Genomic DNA, 24,839 nt, shown 5'->3' with positions numbered 1-24,839 from the left:
TGCTTTATAATGTTTACTTTCCGGGTCGTGTATAAAGTTTCGTGTCTTGTTATTCAACGTCTTAAATATTGAAGCGTAAATTGTACCATTCATTCTCATATGTTTATATTTACTGCCTTTGTTCTATTTAATTAATTCATTACGTCATCAACAATAACATTTGCTCCACATCATTAGGGTTTATGGATGTCATCCATTTGCAGCATTAAAGAGCTAAACTAAAACTAATCATCATCGCGTTTAAGGATGATGGATGATCAATATATTCAGCTTTGTCGTCCATCTTGTCTTACGTCGCCTGTAATACTAGAGTTGGGATGCAATTAACTGATAATGTTTTGTTGAGCAATATTTCAATTTACTTTATTTTTTTTATATGAAATATTCTTTGCTTGTGCCTCTCACTTCGGTATAATGACACGTTGCTCCCTGAATCACTCGTGAGGGCCCTTGAAAGCTTTACGACGTCAGCAGAAGACTGGATGACGTGACAGTTTCTGGAGATATAAAGCCCAGCGCGGGTGTCCGGTCAACAAGTTGTCTCACACCTCCAGCAACAACACAACCATGAAGGTACTGTACCTGGCTCGTGTCTCACTATAAACCTGACACTACTCATGTAACAAGGAGACAAACCTGTGAAGTTTTATAGATTCGTTCTTATGAACAACTTTTAGAAATAGAAATTAATTACCCATCGATAACTTCACTTTTCTTGAGCATAGTGTCTTTATCTTACCACAAGAAGATAACAGAGCCTCACTGTTATACTATGACTCTTTGTTACTGTTCACTTGAACTATGGTTGTAACTTTGTCCTCGATAACAGCATAAACGAGCAAAACTAAACTTCTGTTATTATTAAAGTTGGTCATCAATAGTGTTCCTTCCCTGTCAGACCGCAGCTTTGGTGCTCCTGGTGGTGGTAGCAGCATGGGCCGGTCCTCAAGACTATGGTAGTCAGGGGACTGGTGGGTATGGGGGCTCTGGAGGAGGGTCGTCTGCACCAGCTCCATACAGTTTCCAGTGGGACGTCGACGACGCGCCCTCAGGCAACTTCTACGGTCACGGCGAACAAGGAAGCGGTGGCAACGCCCAGGGCAAGTGAGTTAACAGCAATATGTAACTGAACGATGAAAACCTCATTTAAGCAAAATATCCGTCGTAAATATTATGGCAAAAGAACTCTCTATACATGAGAAGACTTTTCTTCTGGGATCGAGGTTCAAGTCTGTCTCTTTTATTATGTAAAGGTATTCCACTTGGGTAAAGACGTTTGGGTAGTAGAGGAATACGTCGAGGAAATTCTTCTATAATTATATATTAATTTCTGGCATCACTGAATCTTCCAACAGTAAGTTTTGTCACATTGTGAATGTCAAATGCATTTGGTCTCACATAATATTGATATTAATGCTCCTCCTCTCCTTGTCCCGCCCCTAGGTACTACGTGAGGCTGCCAGACACTCGTCTCCAGCAGGTGGAGTACACCGCTGACGGCTCCGGCTACCATCCCATCGTTACCTATGAAGGCGTGGCCCAGTTTGGCGGCGGTTCTGGTGGACAAGGAGGCTACGCCTAGTCAACAGTACAACACTCGGGAACTGTTTACCGTTTTAATTCCATAATTTTTACGCTGTTGTATATCGTCTCCGTTGTTTATTTTCTCTCTGAAACAATAACTGTTGAGGGAGAAGGTACAGGGTCTTCTGTGTTCAGTCAGACGTGAAACTGTTGTACCATGGCGGGTGCTCTTCACCTCCTGTTGCCTCGTAGTATTTTGTTGTATTTTGTGTTTAAGAGTCATGCAGGTCTTGATTTGTTAATTTGTTAAAAAAAACAATATTTTTATACCCGAGTAATAAATACCACGGCAATAAATATTTCTATAAATATTCCTTTTTAGTGACCCAGATATTAAGTGTCCATATTACCCCAGGAGGAAGCTGTGCAGTACACTGTCTTGTCTGCCCTTTAGATTAAACTTATAAAGGCACTGACACAACCGATCCCAACACCATTATGAGCCTGATTGATTATAAGAAAGAATTAGACTCTGGATCATACTACTGTAATATACTGTACCCAGGAACTGTATTTATTAGGTGCGTTACTTACTGTATTAAACCTCTAGTTAACAATATGGTGACTTTCTTCAATATTTTCAATGGTTACTTGCTAGATTAGGTTCAACCGTAGACAATGTGGTACTGTATATTTTATTTAAAGAAAATAGTAGTTAATTAAGTAGTTATCAATTAACAAGAACAATCAAATGACCGAGAGGCAGGCCAGGACTTAACAGGTATAAGAATTATTGAGGAAGTTTGTACATATTAGCACCAAAACTACATACGTGATACCATAGTTATATTATGTATATATTATATTAATGAATTGGCAATTTAATTTCAAGCACACCTGCCACCAGATTTCACATAAATTTTTTTTATTATTTAAGCAAATATACGAACATTTGGAAACTTTTCATGGTCTTAAATAATGATGAATAGTTTATTTTTAAAACAAAATGTTACCTTTGGATTGTTTAATATTTATCCTAACAGTGATACAGTCATAAAACAGATCCACCAGTCACAATCACCATTACATACAGCCTTACTTCACCAAGTGTTGTCAGGTAAAATTGTGAGTACTGGAGCTGGGGTGGGGTCGATGTATCTTTGGTTGACTCTACAATATGCTTTCTCTTCCAATAAGAGGGACGAGCGTTATACAATAAAGATGGATCATTCTTCTGATCTTTCAAGTTACATACAGATCCACATGGTTTTGAAGGATTACGGCTCATCTGTTCAGAGCAGACCGACTGACTGACACTCACGCATATCATAATACAATACTCTCACTCTTCTTGGGAGGTTGACGGTACAAATTTGATGTAACTATCTCAGGTATAACCAAAGAACTAGTGTAACTTAAGAAATTGAATGAGAATCAGTCAAAATATTTATAGCTGAACTGAAATTAGATAATTGCGTAAAAAGTAGAGTTTTGTAGATGATTTAGTTGACCTCTGACACAAAGGGCACCATGAGCGGAGAGGCGACCCATCACTGTTCCTGGTACTGTACATATACCCAACCGACCTCATCGCCCTCCACCCTAAGACACTGAATCCACCTTCTGCGTCAGGTGCTGAAGTATATGTGGCTTTGGTGTCACATATCACATTAAGATGAAACAGCAAAGATGAGCAGTATATTCGTTTGGTCTGGATATCTCTCTACCAGTCGGGTTATTTTGTTTGCGGATAAATGTCCGTGTTAATGATGTCGTTACCGTATTTGTTCAGGTCCGGCATGTGGCGTCAGTTTCCTAACCCTCCCGATACTGTTTATATAATGTTATTTAGTGAAATTCATGATTTTGGTCTTTGTTCTTCAGACAGTTTTCTTATATAGTGATACTACACAAGTTATGATTCCTACTATATAGTGATACTACACAAGTTATGATTCCTACTAATTCAGTTTATTTTATGGGTGTTGTAATGTACAAGGTGTTATATGTTCTTGTAATAGTTATGTTGTAATGTTGCTTTATAATGTTTACTTTCCGGGTCGTGTATAAAGTTTCGTGTCTTGTTATTCAACGTCTTAAATATTGAAGAGTAAATTGTACCATTCATTCTCATATGTTTATATTTACTGCCTTTGTTCTATTTAATTAATTCATTACGTCATCAACAATAACATTTGCTCCACATCATTAGGGTTTATGGATGTCATCCATTTGCAGCATTAAAGAGCTAAACTAAAACTAATCATCATCGCGTTTAAGGATGATGGATGATCAATATATTCAGCTTTGTCGTCCATCTTGTCTTACGTCGCCTGTAATACTAGAGTTGGGATGCAATTAACTGATAATGTTTTGTTGAGCAATATTTCAATTTACTTTATTTGTTTTATATGAAATATTCTTTGCTTGTGCCTCTCACTCCGGTATAATGACACGTTGCTCCCTGAATCACTCGTGAGGGCCCTTGAAAGCTTTACGACGTCAGCAGAAGACTGGATGACGTGACAGTTTCTGGAGATATAAAGCCCAGCGCGGGTGTCCGGTCAACAAGTTGTCTCACACCTCCAGCAACAACACAACCATGAAGGTACTGTACCTGGCTCGTGTCTCACTATAAACCTGACACTACTCATGTAACAAGGAGACAAACCTGTGAAGTTTTATAGATTCGTTCTTATGAACAACTTTTAGAAATAGAAATTAATTACCCATCGATAACTTCACTTTTCTTGAGCATAGTGTCTTTATCTTACCACAAGAAGATAACAGAGCCTCACTGTTATACTATGACTCTTTGTTACTGTTCACTTGAACTATGGTTGTAACTTTGTCCTCGATAACAGCATAAACGAGCAAAACTAAACTTCTGTTATTATTAAAGTTGGTCATCAATAGTGTTCCTTCCCTGTCAGACCGCAGCTTTGGTGCTCCTGGTGGTGGTAGCAGCATGGGCGGGTCCTCAAGACTATGGTAGTCAGGGGACTGGTGGGTATGGGGGCTCGGGAGGAGGGTCGTCTGCACCAGCTCCATACAGTTTCCAGTGGGACGTCGACGACGCGCCCTCAGGCAACTTCTACGGTCACGGCGAACAAGGAAGCGGTGGCAACGCCCAGGGCAAGTGAGTTAACAGCAATATGTAACTGAACGATGAAAACCTCATTTAAGCAAAATATCCGTCGTAAATATTATGGCAAAAGAACTCTCTATACATGAGAAGACTTTTCTTCTGGGATCGAGGTTCAAGTCTGTCTCTTTTATTATGTAAAGGTATTCCACTTGGGTAAAGACGTTTGGGTAGTAGAGGAATACGTCGAGGAAATTCTTCTATAATTATATATTAATTTCTGGCATCACTGAATCTTCCTACAGTAAGTTTTGTCACATTGTGAATGTCAAATGCATTTGGTCTCACATAATATTGATATTAATGCTCCTCCTCTCCTTGTCCCGCCCCTAGGTACTACGTGAGGCTGCCAGACACTCGTCTCCAGCAGGTGGAGTACACCGCTGACGGCTCCGGCTACCATCCCATCGTTACCTATGAAGGCGTGGCCCAGTTTGGCGGCGGTTCTGGTGGACAAGGAGGCTACGCCTAGTCAACAGTACAACACTCGGGAACTGTTTACCGTTTTAATTCCATAATTTTTACGCTGTTGTATATCGTCTCCGTTGTTTATTTTCTCTCTGAAACAATAACTGTTGAGGGAGAAGGTACAGGGTCTTCTGTGTTCAGTCAGACGTGAAACTGTTGTACCATGGCGGGTGCTCTTCACCTCCTGTTGCCTCGTAGTATTTTGTTGTATTTTGTGTTTAAGAGTCATGCAGGTCTTGATTTGTTAATTTGTTAAAAAAAACAATATTTTTATACCGGAGTAATAAATACCACGGCAATAAATATTTCTATAAATATTCCTTTTTAGTGACCCAGATATTATGTGTCCATATTACCCCAGGAGGAAGCTGTGCAGTACACTGTCTTGTCTACCCTTTAGATTAAACTTATAAAGCACTGACACAGCCGATCCCAACACCATTATGAGCCTGATTGATTATAAGAAAGAACTAGACTCTGGATCATACTACTGTAATATACTGTACCCGGGAACTGTATTTATTAGGTGCGTTACTTACCGTATTAAAACCTCTAGTTAACAACATGGTGACTTTCTTCAATATTTTCAATGGTTACTTGCTAGATTAGGTTCAAGGTACTGTATATTATTATGTCAAGGTAATAGTAGTTAATTAAGTAGTTATTAATTATGTATGGTAGAGGAGAGTTTAAACTAATTTATATACAAGAATAATCAACTGACCAAGAGGCAGGCCAGAACCTAACACTTATGTCTTCACTAAATTATAACATAATACCAAACAAAGTTGACAATAATTAATCCCGTATAAGAGTTATTGAGGAAGTTTGTATATATTAGCGCCAAAACTACATACGTGTTACCATAGTTATATATAAAGGATTCACTTCAGAGTTTTAGCAAGATTCCTGCGTATTGGCGACAGAATCATATAACTTATTAAGTAAATGAATATATGGGTATAAGTTTGTCTCGTCGCTGGTGTTCCCTACAGTCATCAAGGTCAGTGTGTCACATAAGTTGGGGCGCTCTTAGATTACCTGTTTTCCACACTGGTACATCTAAGGCTGAACACTTCCCTAATACGAACCAAAAGAAGAAAAAACTGACTGATAAGCCGATAAGTTAGACACAGGTAGGACTCGTAGATGGATCAGCAGAGGAACAACACTTGGTGAAGGTAGAGGAACGTCATCCAAGGAGAGTTTTTATATTAAGGTGTGAGGATATGGGAGTGGTGTCATGGGGACGCCATTTGGTTTCGTAGTGCCTCGCTAACTGTCACTTGGTGTTATGGGACATCACAGTTGGGTGTGAAAGTCAGCCAGACCCTCAACAGTTCCCAGTGCGGACTGACTTAACACCTGTCACTTGATCAGCAGGTGTTGTAGGTCCTTGGGGAGGGTGGGAGGTATGATGGTATCCTACGATCTGACTTGGTGGGTGTGAAGGTCAACTTGGCCACGAATCTCGGCTGTCACTGTTTATTCTGGTGTTCATCACTGTTCATCACTTTTCATCACTGTTTCCACTCCTTTTCGAAACACTTATTTTATTTTTTGTTACCTTTGTCACTGGTTTCTTGCAGAAGTTTGTTGACATATCCTGGTGGAGAGGAGGGTTGAGGGCAGCTGTCGGAGCAACACCAGATACACTATAAGGGGCGGCACCGTGGCTCGCGAGACACACCAGGGTCTGTGGTTGACGTGTGGCTCACGAGACAGTGTTCACTGTTCAATATAACTCCTGTTCCCACGCCACGGCTCGTACAGGTAGAGGGCGGAACAGGTCTATTAACTGATCCTATAAATACTGTACTGCAATTTGCTTTAATCTTACTAACTAAACATAACATATTGATGGTTTTTACATGTCCAAATGACCTAAAATACATAATACAGTACAAATATTATCGGTGATCATAAGTCAGCTGACCACTACTCCAGCGGTCGAGGATTGAGTATATGTTTTAATTATCAGTGTTGCTTAGACTACCGGCCAGTTTTACAGGTGAAAGTTAACTTTTCCCTCACCAACCTACTGGATGAAAGTGGAACTTAAAATGTAAAGAGCGAAAGTGAAGGAAGAAAGCAGATGTTTTAAGCAAGAGGAATATTTAGCATTCACTGTTAAAAGTGGGAAACCTGCGTGTCTTAACTGCCACGTTTCACTCACCTTAACCCCAGTAATTTAAAACGTAATCATAAAACTTAACTTAAAAGCTATGTTTTTGAATAACCTCCCAAGTGAGAATTGCGGAAAACTAAGCTTACGACGCTGAAATCTGGTTTAAATGGTCAGTACACTTTACTTTCGTCATTTCATAAAACAGCTGATTGAACGACTGAAGTTAATTTTGCTATGATATGGGATATTGCCCATGCTAAACGTTACTACTCTGACTGAGAGTTTGTAAAGAATATTATCGACGTAGCTGCAATTCTAGACACAAATAGCTCAAAACTTCAACGGCAAATAGCAAGTGTTCTATTTCCCTCCACAACATGAAGAGATTCAAGTTGCAAAATGACGTGAAAAATTCTGTTCCATACTGATCCCTCGATGAATCCACAGCATACAAGATAATCTACAACTGGTAATATTTGCTCATTATGTTGCTACTCATGTAACTGTTAAGGACGAAATATTGGACTTAATAACCCTAAGAGAAACCACTCGTAGCGTTGAAATAAAGAACGTACATGACTTGACAAATCATTGACAGATGTTAACGTAACAACAGATGGTGGGAAAAATGAAGACTTTGTTGGGCTCATGAAAAGTGATTCCAAGTTTCCTGCCTGTGTCTTTCACTATTACATCACCCACTGAGATAATTTACTAAGCAAGTTCTTTAAGTCTGATAGTGATATAAAAAATGTCCTCGAAGCTGTCAGTTTCATCCGTTAAAATTGATGAATACACCGACAGTTCAGGTATTTCATTGAGGAGCTAAATCTTGAATACAAACTAAACTAGTATGAGGTGGTTGTCAGCTAGTAATGTATTGAATTGGTTTGTTGAGTTGTTGTAGTGGAAGAGAAGGGAAGGTCATACCCACAACCAGAAGATAATGAAAAAAAGATCCATTATCAAGAAACTTTACCCTCATTCTACATCTCAAGAGCAAGTTAAAAACACATTCCCTGATGCTGAAGAATAATATCATCAACTGAAAGACAGACAAATAGACAGTTCCAGTTTAGGTTTGATGGCTTGTGAAGGTAAGACTCTGCTCTGAATGTCTTGAAAATCAATTAATGAACGATATGATCAGCCTTGGTTGCCCACACCCTTAATGCCGGAAGCTGCTGCGGTAGACACAGAACTTCAGTAGATGCAGGAGGAACTGGTCTTATATATGATCCATAAGTCCCTGTCTACACGTGAGATTTGGAAGCAAGTGAGGGAAGCAAAGTATATAGCCTCAGTGAGAGAAGCAAAGTATACTGTATATACTGAGTGAGAGAAGCAAAGTATACTGTATATACTGAGTGAGAGAAGCAAAGTATACTGTAGATACTGAGTGAGAGAAGCAAAGTATACTGTAGATACTGAGTGAGGGAAGCAAAGTATATAGCCTCAGTGAGAGAAGCAAAGTATACTGTAGATACTGAGTGAGAGAAGCAAAGTATACTGTAGATACTGAGTGAGAGAAGCAAAGTATACTGTATATACTGAGTGAGAGAAGCAAAGTATATTGTATATACTGAGTGAGAGAAGCAAAGTATACTGTAGATACTGAGTGAGAGAAGCAAAGTATACTGTAGATACTGAGTGAGGGAAGCAAAGTATATAGCCTCAGTGAGAGAAGCAAAGTATACTGTATATCCTGAGTGAGAGAAGCAAAGTATATTGTATATACTGAGTGAGAGAAGCAAAGTATACTGTAGATACTGAGTGAGAGAAGCAAAGTATACTGTAGATACTGAGTGAGGGAAGCAAAGTATATAGCCTCAGTGAGAGAAGCAAAGTATACTGTATATACTGAGTGAGAGAAGCAAAGTATACTGTATATACTGAGTGAGAGAAGCAAAGCATACTGTATATACTGAGTGAGAGAAGCAAAGCATACTGTATATCCTGAGTGAGAGAAGCAAAGTATATTGTATATACTGAGTGAGAGAAGCAAAGTATACTGCATATACTGAGTGAGAGAAGCAAAGTATACTGTATATACTGAGTGAGAGAAGCAAAGTATACTGTATATACTGAGTGAGAGAAGCAAAGTATACTGTATATCCTGAGTGAGAGAAGCAAAGCATACTGTATATACTGAGTGAAAGAAAGCCAGTGTACACTACATGAACCAGGTTCCGAAGATCTACAATCCAGTGATGGAGACCTGCGTCAAGCCTTCACTTCTAGCAGGGATTAGCCAGACCTCAGTAATCTTCATCTCATAGAGTAAATATTATTAATCAAAAGTTTCAAAGTTTCAAAAGTAACAAAATATTTTAGACTATACAATAATCAGTTTAGATTAAGAATTAGGCATGCAATATTTTTATGTGATTACTTAAAAGAAAAACAAATGTGTGCATCAGTAATGTAAATGTATTTGAAAAAGTTTCCCATGCTTTGCGATTCTCATATATCTGTAAATTGAAAGTTTGTCCACATCTGCTATCTTTAGTATTCCTTGCTTAAGACACTCACTGCGATATAATGATTAAGTTTTTCCTAATTTATTTGTGGGGGTCCTTGAAAGTGGAGTGACGTCAGCAGAAGACTGGATGACGTGACAGTTTCTGGAGATATAAAGCCCAGCGCGGGTGTCCGGTCAACAAGTTGTCTCACACCTCCAGCAACAACACAACCATGAAGGTACTGTACCTGGCTCGTGTCTCACTATAAACCTGACACTACTTATGTAACAAGGAGACAAACCTGTGAAGTTTTATAGATTCGTTCTTATGAACAACTTTTAGAAATAGAAATTAATTTCTCATCGATAACTTCACTGTCATTAAATACAGTGCCTTTATCTAATCACAAGAAGATAACAGTGCCTCTGTTTTACTATGACTCTTTGTCACTGTTCACTTGAACTATGGTTGTAACTTTGTCCTCGATAACAGCATAAACGAGCAAAACTAAACTTCTGTTATCATCAAAGTTGGTCATCAATAGTGTTCCTTCCCCGTCAGACCGCAGCTTTGGTGCTCCTGGTGGTGGTAGCAGCATGGGCGGGTCCTCAAGACTATGGTAGTCAGGGGACTGGTGGGTATGGGGGCTCGGGAGGAGGGTCGTCTGCACCAGCTCCATACAGTTTCCAGTGGGACGTCGACGACGCGCCCTCAGGCAACTTCTACGGTCACGGCGAACAAGGAAACGGTGGCAACGCCCAGGGCAAGTGAGTTAACCTCAGTCTGGAAACAGACAGTAATATGTGATTAAGACAACTCAGTCCCCTTCTTCGGCAAAGAATTTCTAATGAATCTTTGGCCAAGCACTTTTCCATGTAACTAAAATATATCGGTTTTAATTCTAGGCACTAGCCTTAGGAATTCTTGTATTATAACTTAAAATTTAACGTTAGTATTGCTTCAATCGTTGCTTGTATCTGTTCCAAAGACAAACTGTTAAATACATTTTCTCACAATAACATTAGTATCTATGCTCCTCTCACTTATCACCTTGATCCGCCCCTAGATACTACGTGAGGCTGCCAGACACTCGTCTCCAGCAGGTGGAGTACACCGCTGACAACTCCGGCTACCATCCCGTCGTTACCTATGAAGGCCAGGCCCAGTTTGGTGGCGGATCTGGTGGACAAGGAGGAGGACATTCCTACGTTTAGTTCTTCCCTTATATCCCCGTGTATTAAGAGCCACTGTCATTTATTGTTTTCTTTTATTTTGTATCAAACAAGTCACGCAGGTCCTGACATCCTGAGTTTGATTATTACTTAAAAATAATCTTCTATCCGAATTTTGAATATCATGTAAATAAATATCCAACATAATATTCTTATCAGTTAACCAGAACCTCATAACTCCTTACACTACTTCATAAGAACCACTGGTGCTGTTTACGATCATTATAACTGACCAAATTTGACTGACGACAACTTGGTGTACTGCACATGAAAGTAGTCTCAACATAACACTGGACAACAACAAAAATATTTTCGTCCGCTGCTATTGGTACCACTTTCTCCAAGCAAGTCACTGGGTCTCCTTTTGCAGGTGGGGGTCGTAATTTGCCATACCTAGATAGACTGGCTGGATATGGCTGATTTTCATGCTTGAAGAAGTCTTCTAAATCACCATCCCGAGACTGTGAAGCAATATAGCTTTTGCTGCAAATAGACTCCTGTCACTTTTAAGGTTAGTCTTGGAGACTGATTTTGGGTGAGGCTGCTGAAGAGAGGCAACATGTTCCTACGCAAGGTGTCTGTGATTGGGCCGTTACAAGCTTCTGGACTTTCCGTACAGTGGTGACCACCTCTTGGGGCTTGATGTAATTAGTTTGGATGGCTAACAAGTCACCACTCATCTCTATAAATGGATTCCCTAGATTCTCCAGTGTAGCAACAAGAGAGCCTGTTTGCTCGGCAGATGTTGTCTGAACACCTGGTACCTGCTTATGATGATACATATCATTCCTAAATGTTGGACCTTTTCTAAAGTTTATGACCCAGCAACCATCCAGGGACGGAAGGCCACAGGGTTTTCAGTAAGTCCCACTGCTCCGTCAGACCTCTTCACCAGAGCATTCTCCTCTTCGTGAGTCTGGTCAATTGGGATGGTTGAGAAACAGTGCTTAATTTTATAAACAACAAAGTTTCCAGCACAAAACTCTGCGTGAGATAGGTAAATACTGGTTCAGAAATATAGTGGATAATTAGAACAAGTTACCGAACTTCACCTTTAACTCGAACACGCTGGATAGCTTCAAACATAGGTTGGACAGATATATGAGCGATAGGGATTAGGTGTAAATGGGGCTGCCTAGTATGGGCCAATAGGCCCTCTGCAGTTTCCTCCATTCTTATGTTCTCATGTTGAAGACTGGCCAAATCTCTGATGTGTACGGACAGCCAGCGAGCATAGTTTGTATGGTCTAATATAAGAGAAGAACCATGGCACAATAGCTGCCAATACATCAACATACAGATGAACCTTTCCTTGCCTTTGTACCCTGACAAGAAGTTGGACAGTCAGCTCAAGATGTGGAGCTATGCTTCAGTACTGGAAATTAAATCTTTCCTCGCATCTCGACTTACACCTTGTCTCTAAATCTTGTTTTTCACAACCATCGTGGAACTCAAGGTAATTTTCACAGGCTTGCTGCTGAAGTATAGATAGAGAGGCAGCTGTCACCTGGTGACAGGGCTAATACCAGCCTGAGAAAGAGCTTCTCATAATATTGTGTTAACTAGTAATGAAAACAACCGTTTCGTCAGTTATATTTTCTTAGTGTGAAAAATAACGTTGGTCATTTTCTCAGAAGTTCATATCTGAAAACAAAATGCAAATATAGAGAGTAAGAGCAGTATTATAGCCATTTTAGCGAAGGTAGAGTGAACATATAGACGCCCACCTGTAGGTGCGGGTGCCACCTGCCACCAGGGACAATGCAAAGTGTTCTATCAGAGCCGTAGAGAGAGTTCGGCCAACCAGGCGCCACGAGGTTATTCAGCGGCTCCTGTTCTCAGTCTGTTTCACATATAATGATTGGATTTATAATTAATATCACATTATATGGATAAACCTTTATTAACCCTTTCACCGCGTGTCACCCACTTGCCATTATATTCTGGCTACCGCCAGACGATTTTATTCAGCTTAGGGTAACCTCCCGCTGTGAAAGGGTTAATGAGACTCCTTATATTATTACAAAAGTAATAATAATATATACTGTATATTATATACATATGTAAATTCATTATTATACATAACTTTAAACAGAATAAAGTTTAGAATAGAAAGTGAATTACTTGAAGAACAAAATGGATTGAGAAAGGAAAAAGGAACTAGTGAAAAGCCTTAGAGGTCCACAGAAATTAGTTTATTCTGATGATTTTGAAAAAAGGTTTTGATAAGGTAAATCACAATGAACTTATAGAGCTGGGTAAAAATAAGTAATATTGAAAGAGATATTAGAATTTTAAAGAATCTGTACCGGCAGCAGGGAGTAAATAATGAACTTACTCCTCACACCGTATACAGTAACTATATCGACTATATTTATGTTGAACTGTATAGTTTATAAACATGCTTATCCAATAGTAAACATGTATGACAATTTTACTGAATAAACTTCATCATCATCAGTACAAGCGCAAACTTCTTCATCAGCTCTGTCAAGGGACCGGCTCAACCAATTAGGTTCGTTTACCGAGTTGACCGAACACAACGGCTCTGGTTTCTATATCCAAACTTTTTGTAAAGTTCATGTATATAACTGTACCAAGTTTTATACAAGACCCACACTGCCGCAGCTCGAACCCAGACATTAGAGATACGAAAAATTTTGAATTTCTCAAAATGAGCATTTCATTATTTTAAGTCTTCTTATGGTTGTGCTTGTTAACAGGAGTTTAAGTGTTGGTTTTTACAAGTTAAGTTGGGCATTTGTCAGTAAGGATGAGCTAACGTATTTACAAACAGTCCTATTAATCTTTAGCCAAGCGCGTGTCTCGTCAGTTCTCACTCGGCTACAATATGTTCCCTTCTGCCGCAGCAGAGAGAGATGTTCGTGACTGACCGTGTTGAAGGTTCCTCCCACCACATGACGTGACAAGTTCTGAAGACTTATAAAGAGCAGCGCGGGTGTCCGACCACCAGTTCACCTCACAACTCCAGACGACACACAACCATGAAGGTACAATACAGTACAGTACAGTACTTTGTATCCTGTAAAACTACAAAGCTTAGATTCATAGTTTAATACAAACATAAAAATATTAACGTTTAAAGTATATTACTTATTAATGTGTTGAAGTCTTGGGTCTATTAATAATATATTAGCACCAAATATTACATGATATTTAACCTTTTACTCACTCGACTCTTCGTCTCAGTGTATCATAAACATCATGGGCATTGTGCTGCTGTTTGACATTACATAATCCAACCTTCATAAGTATGACTCAGTCTTTAATTACGGCTCATTCCCCTCAGGCAGTGGCTCTGGTAATCTCTCTGATGATTGTGGTGGCGGCACGGGCGAGCCCTCAGGGCTATGGCGCCACAGGGTCAGGTGGAGGGTCCGCCTCCGCACCCGCCCAATACAACTTCCAGTGGGACGTGGACGACCAACAATCAGGCAACTTCTACGGCCACGGGGAACAAGCAAACAACGGCCTCGTCCAGGGCAGGTCAGTTGAACCGACAGTACCAGATAGACAATGAAATATTCTGAGTAAATAAACATGTCATATTTTTATGAGTATAAGAAAAGTCTTGTAGTTTTAAATACATCTTAGCCACCCGGCACACTGCACGGTTAACAATTGTAACTTCTACATAATGATTGATATTAATGTTCAACCCGCAGGTACTACGTGAGGCTGCCAGACACTCGTCTCCAGCAGGTGGAGTACACCGCTGACGACTCCGGCTACCATCCCATCGTTACCTATGAAGGCGAGGCCCAGTTTGGCGGCGGTTCTGGTGGCGGCGGATCTGGTGGACACGGAGGCTACGCCTAGTCAACAGTACAACACTCGGGAACTGTTTACCGTTTTAATTCCATAATTTTTACGCTGTTGTATATCGTCTCCGTTGTTTATTTTCTCTCTGAAACAATAACTGTTGAGGGAGAAGGTACAGGGTCTTCTGTGTTCAGTCAGACGTGAAACTATTGTACCATGGCGGGTGCTCTTCACCTCCTGTTGCCTCGTAGTATTTTGTTGTATTTTTGTATTTAAGAGTCATGCAGGTCTTGATTTGTTAATTTGTTTTAAAAACAATATTTTTATACCGGAGTAATAAATACCACGGCAATAAATATTTCTATAAATATTCCTTTTTAGTGACCCAGATATTAAGTGTCCATATTGCCCCAGGAGGAAGCTGTGCAGTACACTGTCTTGTCTGCCCTTTAGATTAAACTTATAAAGGCAATGACACAGCCGATCCCAACACCATTATGAGCCTGATTGATTATAAGAAAGAATTAGACTCTGGATCATACTGTACCCGGGAACTGTATTTATAGGGTGCGTTACTTACTGTATTAAAACCTATACATATACTACAAGGCAAGGTTTTAATGGGAGAAGGTTGGGTTATCTCTGAGAGTGCAATAGGTAATTAATATGAGCTAAAATACATGGCCACACACCCGAACACTACGTCCTCGACTGTGTGAAGAGAGAACCTCTTAGGGACAGGTCCTAGCACACTGTGTGAAATAGCACAACACTTTAACTTTACTGGCAAGATAGCCGACATAATAAGATTGTATCTACTTTTCTGCACACAGTAACTATATTAGTTCCCATATATAGAACCAAACATACAATGTGCTTGAATACCTCTCACGCAAAGATGAATAACAAAGTGTGCGGCCAGACATACTGCCTCACACTCCTGTACTCACGCAGTTGTGAATAAATTACTCTCTATGTGCAGAACTAAAAAAGATTTTATTTTAAATACTTTGAAAAATTCTGTGCCATAATATCCTGACCACGGGGGTTAGTTATACTGACCCTTTGTGAACTCTGAGATCCTTTTGCGCTACTGCTCACAGGATGAGTATGGGGTACACAATTAGCTACCCGCTTTAAGTGACAAAAAATGTAATTACTAATCACCCGTACACCTGTTCTGTATCTTTCACTGTATCGACAATTGCATATGGTTAAGACATAATAGTGCTGGTTGAGGCCACCAAACACCTAAAACACGATTGTTATCTCCAGAAAAAGCCAATTTTAGCGAGCTGATGTTGTTATTACAGCGTACACTAACAAACACAAGGACATTAGTGATACAGTTAAATGTGTGACTCATGTTATGACCGTGACTTTACACACGATGTAGTGAACAGTTATTATGCTCAATATGTAAAAGGTGATTGGCAGTCAGGTCAATGTTTACGTTTACCGGTGCCAGTTATAGTTGAGAGTTCCTAAGGTTTAGTTATTTACGATAAATAACATAGATTATAATGTCCTGCTATAATTCTCAGTCATATATTACTCATTACTACTAAAATTATCTTATTAAATGATTATAATCTTGTGGCTTTAATAAAAAATATATAATATACTCTATGCCATTCATTAGGTCATCGTATTCTCCAGTTAAATCGTAGCAGTACTATACATACCATGACTCATAACGTAATTATCTCCTTTAAACACAAATCTTAAGTTATTCGAACATTTTCAGACAGATGAGCGCTGTGTTCTGACGTTGCTACAAGAGACGAAAACGTTCAGACATTTAATAGCCGTCAGGAGAGTTTAATTTCCTTAGCAGAGAGATACTTCAATCCAGACCCTTGTAACTATCACCTCCCTCCAACGCACAGTCTCGCCCCTCCCACAGCTTCTACGTAAGGCTTCCTGACAGTCGCCTTCTGCAGGTGGAGTACACGGCTGTCACCCCATCATCACATTCCAAGGAGAAGCCCAGTTTCCCAGTGGCCTAGTCCAGGGTAGATGTCGAACCAACCTCAACCTCCAGAACAGACGTACTCAGTTTGTCAAATATCCCAAAGACTTTTCTTATTATTTCATTATGTATCTGCCATTACGTGTGTTGATAAGCGTGCACAACTATATCTTGCGCTAGTCAGGCCGCACCTCGATTATGCTGTTCAGTTCTGGTGCCCTTATTATAGAATGGATATCAATCAAGCGAAGCGAAGTGCAGCGAAGGTGCAGCGAAGAATGACGAAAATGATTCCGGGGCTTAGAAACCTTCCATATCAAGATAGATTAAAGAAATTAAACTTGCATTCCCCAGAAAGACGAAGAGTGCGGGGAGATATGATAGAAGTATTTAAGTGGGTGAAAGGAATCAATAAAGGGGATATAGATAAAGTTCTTATAATATCCGAGCAGGATAGGACTCGGAGCAACGGATTTAAGTTGGATAAGTTTAGGTTTAGGAGGGAGATAGGAAGAAACTGGTTCACAAATAGGGTGGTGGACGAGTGGAACAAGCTTAGCAACTGTGTAGTAAGTGCTGGAACATAAAAACATAAGAAAATAAGGAATCTACAATAGGCCACTTGGCCTGTGCATGGCAGCTCCTGTCGAGAGTTATTACCACTCTCTATCGTCCATGAATCTATCTAGCCTCCTTTTAAAACTTTCCAGCGTTCCAGCACTTACTACAAAGTGCTGGAAAGTTTTTAAAGGAGGCTAGATAGATTCATGGATGATAGAGAGTGGTAGTAACTCTGGACAGGAGCTGCCATGCACAGGCCAAGTGGCCTATTGTAGATTCCTTATTTTCTTATGTTCTTATGATCAGAGAAGAGACGATAAGGAAAGCGAGGATTTGCAGAATATCCAAAAATTCCTTTCATTTTACATTTTAGAATGGTCGAGGTTATGGTGAGTGTGGCCTGGCTGGCGTGTTGAGAGGACCACAGGAGTTGCACGATATACTATGCACTAAACGTCTACTTAGCTATGCCTCTGTAACTTTGTGTTAAACAGCGACCATTTTCCATCTCCGCGCGCGCGCGCGAGCGTGCGCGTGTGTGAGTGTGTGTGTGTGTGTGTATATTAATGATAATAATAACAATAATAATAATAATAATAATTAACGGTTCATTAAGATAACTTGGCAGCCCGAAGGCTGACAATATACAATGAACAGAAGTGATAGGTTACATATGGTGGAAGCGGGGAGTGGGTCACTTGATCGACAAAAGTTTTCAATACAAAAATATAAGAAACAAAGAGTCAACATATAGATTAACTATAAATCTGGTAATGTTTGAGCTGGACTTGTAAACATCCTTGTGACGTGATGTTGGCGCCCACTGTCTGGATGGCCATTGCCTCATACCTGGGTGTTAAACCGCTACCTCACTACAGCTGCAGATCCACCACGGGGTCGGGGTAGGTCCTCCAGCTCACACAGGGTGTTGGAGATGGTTCTTGTTCCTTATGTGATGTAGTTAGGAATTCATAGTTCCTCACCTGGGTGGAGTAGGGAGTCCTCATTTCTCTCCTGATGTAGTTAGGAGACTTTCTTGGCTTCTCATCTAAATAAACTGCAGGGGTGGTCTGAAAAATGGCAAATGAAATTCAACACCAGCAAGTGCAGCGTACTTAATATTGGAAGAACAAATACTGTCAATGTATACAGCCTTAACAACATCAACCTAGAGAAGTCGACTTGTGAAAGAGACCTAGGGGTACTTGTAAGTCCGGACCTACGGCCTAGAAAACAGTGCGTTAATGTTCGAAATAAGGCGAACAGAGTATTGGGTTTTATATCTAGAAGTGTAAGTAATAAGAGTGCAGAGGTCTTATTGCAACTATATCTTGCGCTAGTCAGGCCGCACCTCGATTATGCGGTTCAGTTCTGGTGCCCTTATTATAGAATGGATATCAATTCACTAGAGTCGGTGTAGCGAAGAATGACGAAAAATGATTCAGGGACTTAGAAACCTTCCATATCAGTATAGGTTAAAGAAACTTAACTTGCATTCCCTAGAAAGACGAAGAGTGCGGGGAGATATGATAGAAGTATTTAAGTGGGTGAAAGGAATCAATAAAGGGGATATAGATAAAGTTCTTATAATATCCGAGCAGGATAGGACTCGAAGCAACGGATTTAAGTTGGATAAGTTTAGGTTTAGGAGGGAGATAGGAAGGAACTGGTTCACAAATAGGGTGGTGGACGAGTGGAACAAGCTTAGCAACTTTGTAGTAAGTGCTGGAACGCTGGAAAGTTTCAAAAGGAGGCTAGATAGATTCATGGATGATAGAGAGTGGTAGTAACTCTCGACAGGAGCTGCCATGCACAGGCCAACCGGCCTATTGCAGACTCCTTATTTTCTTATGTTCTAAACCAGGCTGGCAGCTGTCTCCGTGGTCAAGAGACCATGGGCAGCGCCGACGCTCTCACCCTATGAAGGGTGTGTGTGTGTGTGTGTGTGTGTGTGTGTGTGTGTGTGTGTGTGTGTGTGTGTGTGTGTGTGTGTGTGCGTGTGTTTGTGTGTGCACTGGTTATAGATATAGTCAAGCAGAGAGATAAACAAAGGACTGCAGGAGAGATAAAAATGTAGAAATAGAAAAGAGAAGAGAGAAAGAGGGAGGATGGAGAGAAAAAAAACAAAGTTGTAGGCAAAGAAAGGGTAGGGGTGTGAAGAACTGGGCCATGGTGTGTTGAGAGAGAGACCCGTAGGGATAATGAACAGTGATTTAAATACCCATAGACTCTTAACTTCAACGGTAAGCTTCCAGTCCAAGGTGAGGATTCATGTGAACAACGCCAAACGATCGTTCACTCACTAACTTCGCGTAGTTGTGTTCCCTCTCGTACGATCATCATTCTTCCTGTTCACAGTAATTACATTCAGGTATGATAATGTTAACTTCATTTCTAATTGTCACACGAAAATCGCTCACTTTTGATCATTTCTCTTTAATGTTTCTCATATAAACGGTTTACTACACCTACCTGGTCACGTGGTGGTGCTTTGATGACGTCACATGTTATGGTGACGTGGTCGCACCCTTCAGCGCCTCCGTCATATATATATAACCCTGAACGACTGCCCCAACACCACTTCAGCTTCCCCTCCCATTACGACACAACCATGAAGGTGCTGTACTTGTCTCTACAACACGAAAGGAAATTCTAAATGAAGAGTTATTTTTTTATACAATAGTCTTACTGATAACCGATAAAAGTTAACATGTTAGTCTCACGTTAGATGTACCAAAAATAACTGAGCTATGTTTACATTGCTGTGATTCATGTATGGATCCAAATGATACATTAATATTGACTTTCTAAAAGTGTGAATAAGTTGTGTGCACATCACAAGAGAGTCAGTAAGCTTGAGGTTAAACTTTGTCCTCCACTGATGAGGACGAAGCTTTCCCAGAACGTTTGTCAGTCTCGCTGAGGTGTTCACGGTTAAAAGTTTTCTTCTGTGATACCTGATGTTCAGTGACTGGACGACGCTCGTTACCTGACTCACTTAACCCCCTGCCATCGGGTCTCTCCCCAACAGGCGATGACTCTGATGCTTTCCCTGGCGGCGGTGGTGGCGACGTGGGCAAGTCCTCAGGGCTACGGCACCCCAGGGTCCAGTGGTGTGAGCGGCGGCGGTGGTGGTGGTGATGTCTTCGCACCCGCCCAGTACAACTTCCAGTGGGACGTCAACGACTCTCCCTCAAACAACTTCTACGGGCACCAGGAGCAGAGGGATGGGGACAACACCCAGGGCAGGTGAGTCGAGGCTGATCCCTTCACAAATAAGTTGATATATAAGATAAACACGCCAGCGGTAGGACATTAAAACAAGTCATGTATTGTATACACATCTTATGGTACCACAAAATAAACCTATTACGCGTAGAGGCCGCAGCAACACAACGCAGAGGAACCAACACTCCAGCAGTCACACGCACCCCAACAACACCTCACCGAGCATTGGAAAAAAATCACTATAGCGCTGTTTTACCTCTAGTGGAACCTGGCAACACGCACCCCTCCCCCCCCTCAACAGTCCCTTTTTTTCCATGTCGCACGCACGCAAGCACAAAATCAGGACTGAGAACATTTCCTCCACTATATCAAAAGCATACAGATTGTGAGAAGATTATATAAATCAAACTCTCATAGTAGTAGGCAAATGGAGATGTTCTCATAAAATAGCCATAATTCTGCCTTTGTTTTACATTGTGCTTCCCTTAATGGTTAGTTAGTTCTGATATTAATATTAATGCTGAGAACTTTACCTCCTCACGTTCCTCTGATTCGCGTCTCCACACAATACGTCAGAGGAGCTCTAATGATATTGGTACTTGGCTCAGGAGAAGAAGACATTGTCTGAGTGTAAGAAAGACAATGTCGTGTTCTGTCGTCTCACTGTTTTTGGATATTTTTCTAATCGGTTTTCAGTTTATTTTATTTACTCTTTAAAAGCAATGAATCGTGCCCAAATAGTAATTTAACAAGGATAAAAAATTAACTTTATTGTGGATTATGTACTCTCTTGTTATCACAGTTTTAAGGAACCATCACACACTCTCCTCGTTCGTTATATTCACCGTGACTCGCAGCCTTACTATTGACTTGTTTTCTTATTAGTTCTTATATTATGCATGAGGACAACAGATGGTCATGAGACAACAATATTCCTCGCTAAATAATTTCTACACGATACACATTTCCGTTTTTTTACAGTTATTACGTGCAGCTGCCTGACACCCGGACGCTGAGGGTGGATTACACAGCAGACCAGACCGGCTACCACCCTATCTTGATCTTTGAAGGCGAGGCACAGTTTCCCAGCGGGCCATCTAGTTCAGGGGCTGCAGGTCCCTCTGGCGGCACCCCTTCAAAATCCTACGGCCAGCCAGGAAAATAACACTCTAGTCAAATCCCCTCCAAGTTTTACCTCCCTGCAGTCAAGATCTATCACTCTGAGACACAAATTTCTGATACTTACGGTAAAACATGAAGACAGATTCAACTTACTTCATCTTGATTATTTGGTTTATGTCTTCTTTTGTATTTCCGTTTATTCACAGAGAAGTGCCTGTGAAAGTATGCCTTCCTAACCTCGGGTAGTTCCTTGCTGATACATCTAAACCCTGGCATTGTGGATTTGGGTTTGAATATTTTTGTCCGCGGCAGTATATGGCTCAGGTGTGGGCTACACGTCTTTACAAAGTTAACCTTTTATGTTGTTATTTGTATTGTTGTTACTTTTGATTTACTGAACTGTGATCAAAAACCGAATTAATAAAAATTTTAGAAATGAATCTTTGTTTATTAACCTATAAAACATTGATAAGTTCCCTAAAGAAATCCTTCATATGAATCCCTTTCTCGTTCATCTCCTCCATGAGTCACGACAGGTGATGTGATGCCAAAGATCCTTAGGAGTGTGTTATGAAGTCTGATTTACGTACTTAATTTATCTAACAGCCACCACAGTTAGTAGTGTATATGGGAGGGGAGGAAGCTGGCTGATGGGCCGTGAAAGATGATGCTAAACTCGTCTATATAACTCCCCTGTGCTGTTGTGTTTCCTCCTTATACTTCTCCATGTTAGACTCAACCCTTCTGTCGGACTTCATATATTCCTCCATCAACAGACAAGTGACGAGACCGGTGATAAGTTAATCTGATGAAGGTTCCCCGTGTAAGAGGTCATGTGAAGGTGTGAACGGGCCAAGTGGTCAGTGTACGCTAACTTGCCATCATCACCACACAGCAGAGAAAGATACAGTAAATAAAGATAAATAAAGAGGATTTGATCATGACTCACCAAAGGCTACTGAAGTGATAATAAATCAATAAGCCCATATTCGTGTTTCACAGAGAACTCTCCCTAGAGACGTAGAGTGAGGGGCGATATGATCGAGTCGTTTAAATGGAAGTCAGGGCTAAACAAATATGATATAATAAAGGTATTTAAAGTACCCAACCAGGAGCGAACTCGTAACAATGGTTTTAAATTATATTAATTTAGATATAGGCGCGAGATAGGTAAACATTGGTTAGGAAACAGAGTAGTGGATGAATGGAACAAGTTGCCAAACATCATCATTAACTCGAATACGCTGGATAGCTTCAAACATTGGCTGGATGGTTGGTTGACCCAGTATGGGCCGATAAGCCCGCTGCAGTTTCCTCCATTCTTATGTTCTTATCTAATACGACTCGTGGTTATCTTGTCTCTGTGTACATGCAAGTAGAGTAACTAACTATTGATAGTGCTTATACCTTTTTCGTGCAACTTTTAGATAATTTCTGCTCCCTAGAGTTGAAGATACGGCTACGGAGACTGCCAGAGGTTTGGGATATTAAATCTCTTTATCGATGTCCGCGGTGGTGGACAGGTGGGAGCCGAGATACCGAAAGTGGGTAACATTAAAGAGGGTAGTACCGTTAAGATGGATGGATGGTGGAGGTGTGGCTGAACAAGGGGCAGACTGGAAGAAAATCTGAGTCTTACATACATTCATCTCAAGGCTGAAGTGTGTATACACATCCTGTAGGTCACGTTCAGTGTAAGCGACGAGGGTGAGGTCGTCTGCATCCTGAAGTTCAGTGATGGAAGCGGCCGACACCTTTGCTCCTGCCTGGAGTCGTCTTATGTTGAAAACTACCATCATCCGATACTGGATGTCCACCCCGCTATATAAATTAGCACTGGCACGAGTAGGGAAGGTAGCCAAGAAAAAGGAAAAGAGAGTTGGTGCTAGCACACACACACACACACACACATCAGTGGCTCCTCCCGTCTATGATTAGGTTTCTTATGCATGTGAAGGGGAGCTGAGAGCGGTGAGGTGAGACAAGTGCGGTAGTTCTCTCCCTCCCTCTGTTGACCACGCCTTGTGATGGAAAGTACCTCACCTCTCACTGTACCTTGTGATAGAAAGTACCTCACCTGTCTCTGTACCTTGTGATGGAAAGTACCTCACCTGTCTCTGTACCTTGTGATGGAAAGTACCTCACCTATCTATGTATCTTGTAACGGAATCAGGATTAACATTGTGTAGATTATAAAGACTATTAACAACAACACTGTACTCATTTTAACATCAATGGACACTAACAATGTTCTGAAGTTAACATCAAGATATACCGATATTACACATACCTACAATAATTACTGATACATTACAAACATTGATAAAAAATAACAATTAACGTGAAAATTTACACAAAATAACATCAATAAACACCCATATATTACTGTATGAAAATTAACATTATATAATTCGTTTATGTTATATGTATAGTGTAGATAAAGATGGTAAGTATTAATGATAGTATGAGAGACTTAAGCAAATACTAGCTTTAATGATACCCTGTACTCGTGGGCCCATTGAGACTAGAGACATTTGATTTGCATTCCATTATTCAGGATAGGGAAGACCCAATGCCAAAACTTCGCTATAAACCAGTCACTTGATTATGTAGTTTTACGCCACAGGTTGACGTAATTGGTGTCAGTCAGGTACAACAGTCGTCATATAAGAGTGACGGAGCAGACAAGCTCAAGTGAGAGAATCATGGTAAGTATGACGTGTTGCTCAGGCTTATAACTCTAGTTTTATACTGTCAAGGACGATGATGCGTAACTGAGAGCTGAATTCCATCTCACAGACGATGGCCATGTACACGAACCGCAGACAACATGAGCGAAAGACGAACTAGGCGCTATGTTCGGACTATGCTATTTCTACGCTAACCTGGCCCGTAAAAATTGCTGATTGGTTTATAGAAAAGGTTCGTGTATCTGTCCATTTATTCAAACTAAATGTGTTCACAGTTGGTAAGCAGACTTGTTATTATCTAAAATAATGTTAAATATCTGGACTATCAAAATGCAAATTATTTCAAGGCATTAGCACTTCAGAGAGGATGTTAGAAGTTTTTAAATACTTATCATAAAAGGTCGAAGCTAAAGATGAAATTCGCTTTCGAATGAATTTTTTTCATTATTTCTTTGTTTTGTATCAAGCATAAAACAAACAAAAGCAAATAATACCAGAAATAGAGCGAAGTTAAGGAACGTTGG

The 24,839-nt window shown here is 40.4% G+C and overlaps 4 protein-coding genes across 5 annotated transcripts; all 4 read left to right on the top strand.

Moving 5' to 3' along the window:
* The first annotated feature begins 510 nt into the window (after positions 1-510).
* LOC121854188 (pro-resilin-like) lies at positions 511-1,893 on the top strand. The gene is made up of 3 exons (XM_042348675.1): positions 511-573; positions 899-1,104; positions 1,444-1,893. The coding sequence occupies exons 1-3, from the start codon at positions 568-570 to the stop codon at positions 1,580-1,582; spliced, it is 351 nt and encodes a 116-aa protein (XP_042204609.1). The 5' UTR covers positions 511-567; the 3' UTR covers positions 1,583-1,893.
* Positions 1,894-4,069: 2,176 nt separating this feature from the next.
* LOC121854195 (pro-resilin-like) lies at positions 4,070-5,452 on the top strand. The gene is made up of 3 exons (XM_042348686.1): positions 4,070-4,132; positions 4,458-4,663; positions 5,003-5,452. The coding sequence occupies exons 1-3, from the start codon at positions 4,127-4,129 to the stop codon at positions 5,139-5,141; spliced, it is 351 nt and encodes a 116-aa protein (XP_042204620.1). The 5' UTR covers positions 4,070-4,126; the 3' UTR covers positions 5,142-5,452.
* A 4,505-nt stretch (positions 5,453-9,957) lies between these two features.
* On the top strand, positions 9,958-15,110 carry LOC121854185 (pro-resilin-like). 2 transcript variants are annotated; one of them, XM_042348665.1, is made up of 3 exons: positions 9,958-9,965; positions 14,270-14,466; positions 14,646-15,110. In XM_042348665.1, exons 1-3 carry the CDS (start codon positions 9,960-9,962, stop codon positions 14,797-14,799), a joined length of 357 nt encoding a protein of 118 aa, XP_042204599.1. In that variant the 5' UTR covers positions 9,958-9,959; the 3' UTR covers positions 14,800-15,110. The 2 variants fall into 2 exon arrangements, with proteins under 2 accessions (XP_042204599.1, XP_042204598.1); XM_042348664.1 differs by lacking the exon at positions 9,958-9,965 and adding an exon at positions 13,863-13,970.
* Positions 15,111-19,854: 4,744 nt separating this feature from the next.
* Positions 19,855-22,065, top strand: LOC121854190 (pro-resilin-like). The gene is made up of 3 exons (XM_042348677.1): positions 19,855-19,892; positions 20,307-20,524; positions 21,485-22,065. Exons 1-3 carry the CDS (start codon positions 19,887-19,889, stop codon positions 21,666-21,668), a joined length of 408 nt encoding a protein of 135 aa, XP_042204611.1. The 5' UTR covers positions 19,855-19,886; the 3' UTR covers positions 21,669-22,065.
* Positions 22,066-24,839: the final 2,774 nt, after the last annotated feature.

The sequence above is a fragment of the Homarus americanus genome, unplaced genomic scaffold, assembly GCF_018991925.1.
Source record: "Homarus americanus isolate GMGI-L3 unplaced genomic scaffold, GMGI_Hamer_2.0 scaffold46577, whole genome shotgun sequence".
NCBI lineage: Eukaryota > Metazoa > Arthropoda > Malacostraca > Decapoda > Nephropidae > Homarus > Homarus americanus.
Note: the sequence above shows the minus strand (reverse complement) of the source record. Positions and strands in the feature narration are given on the sequence as shown.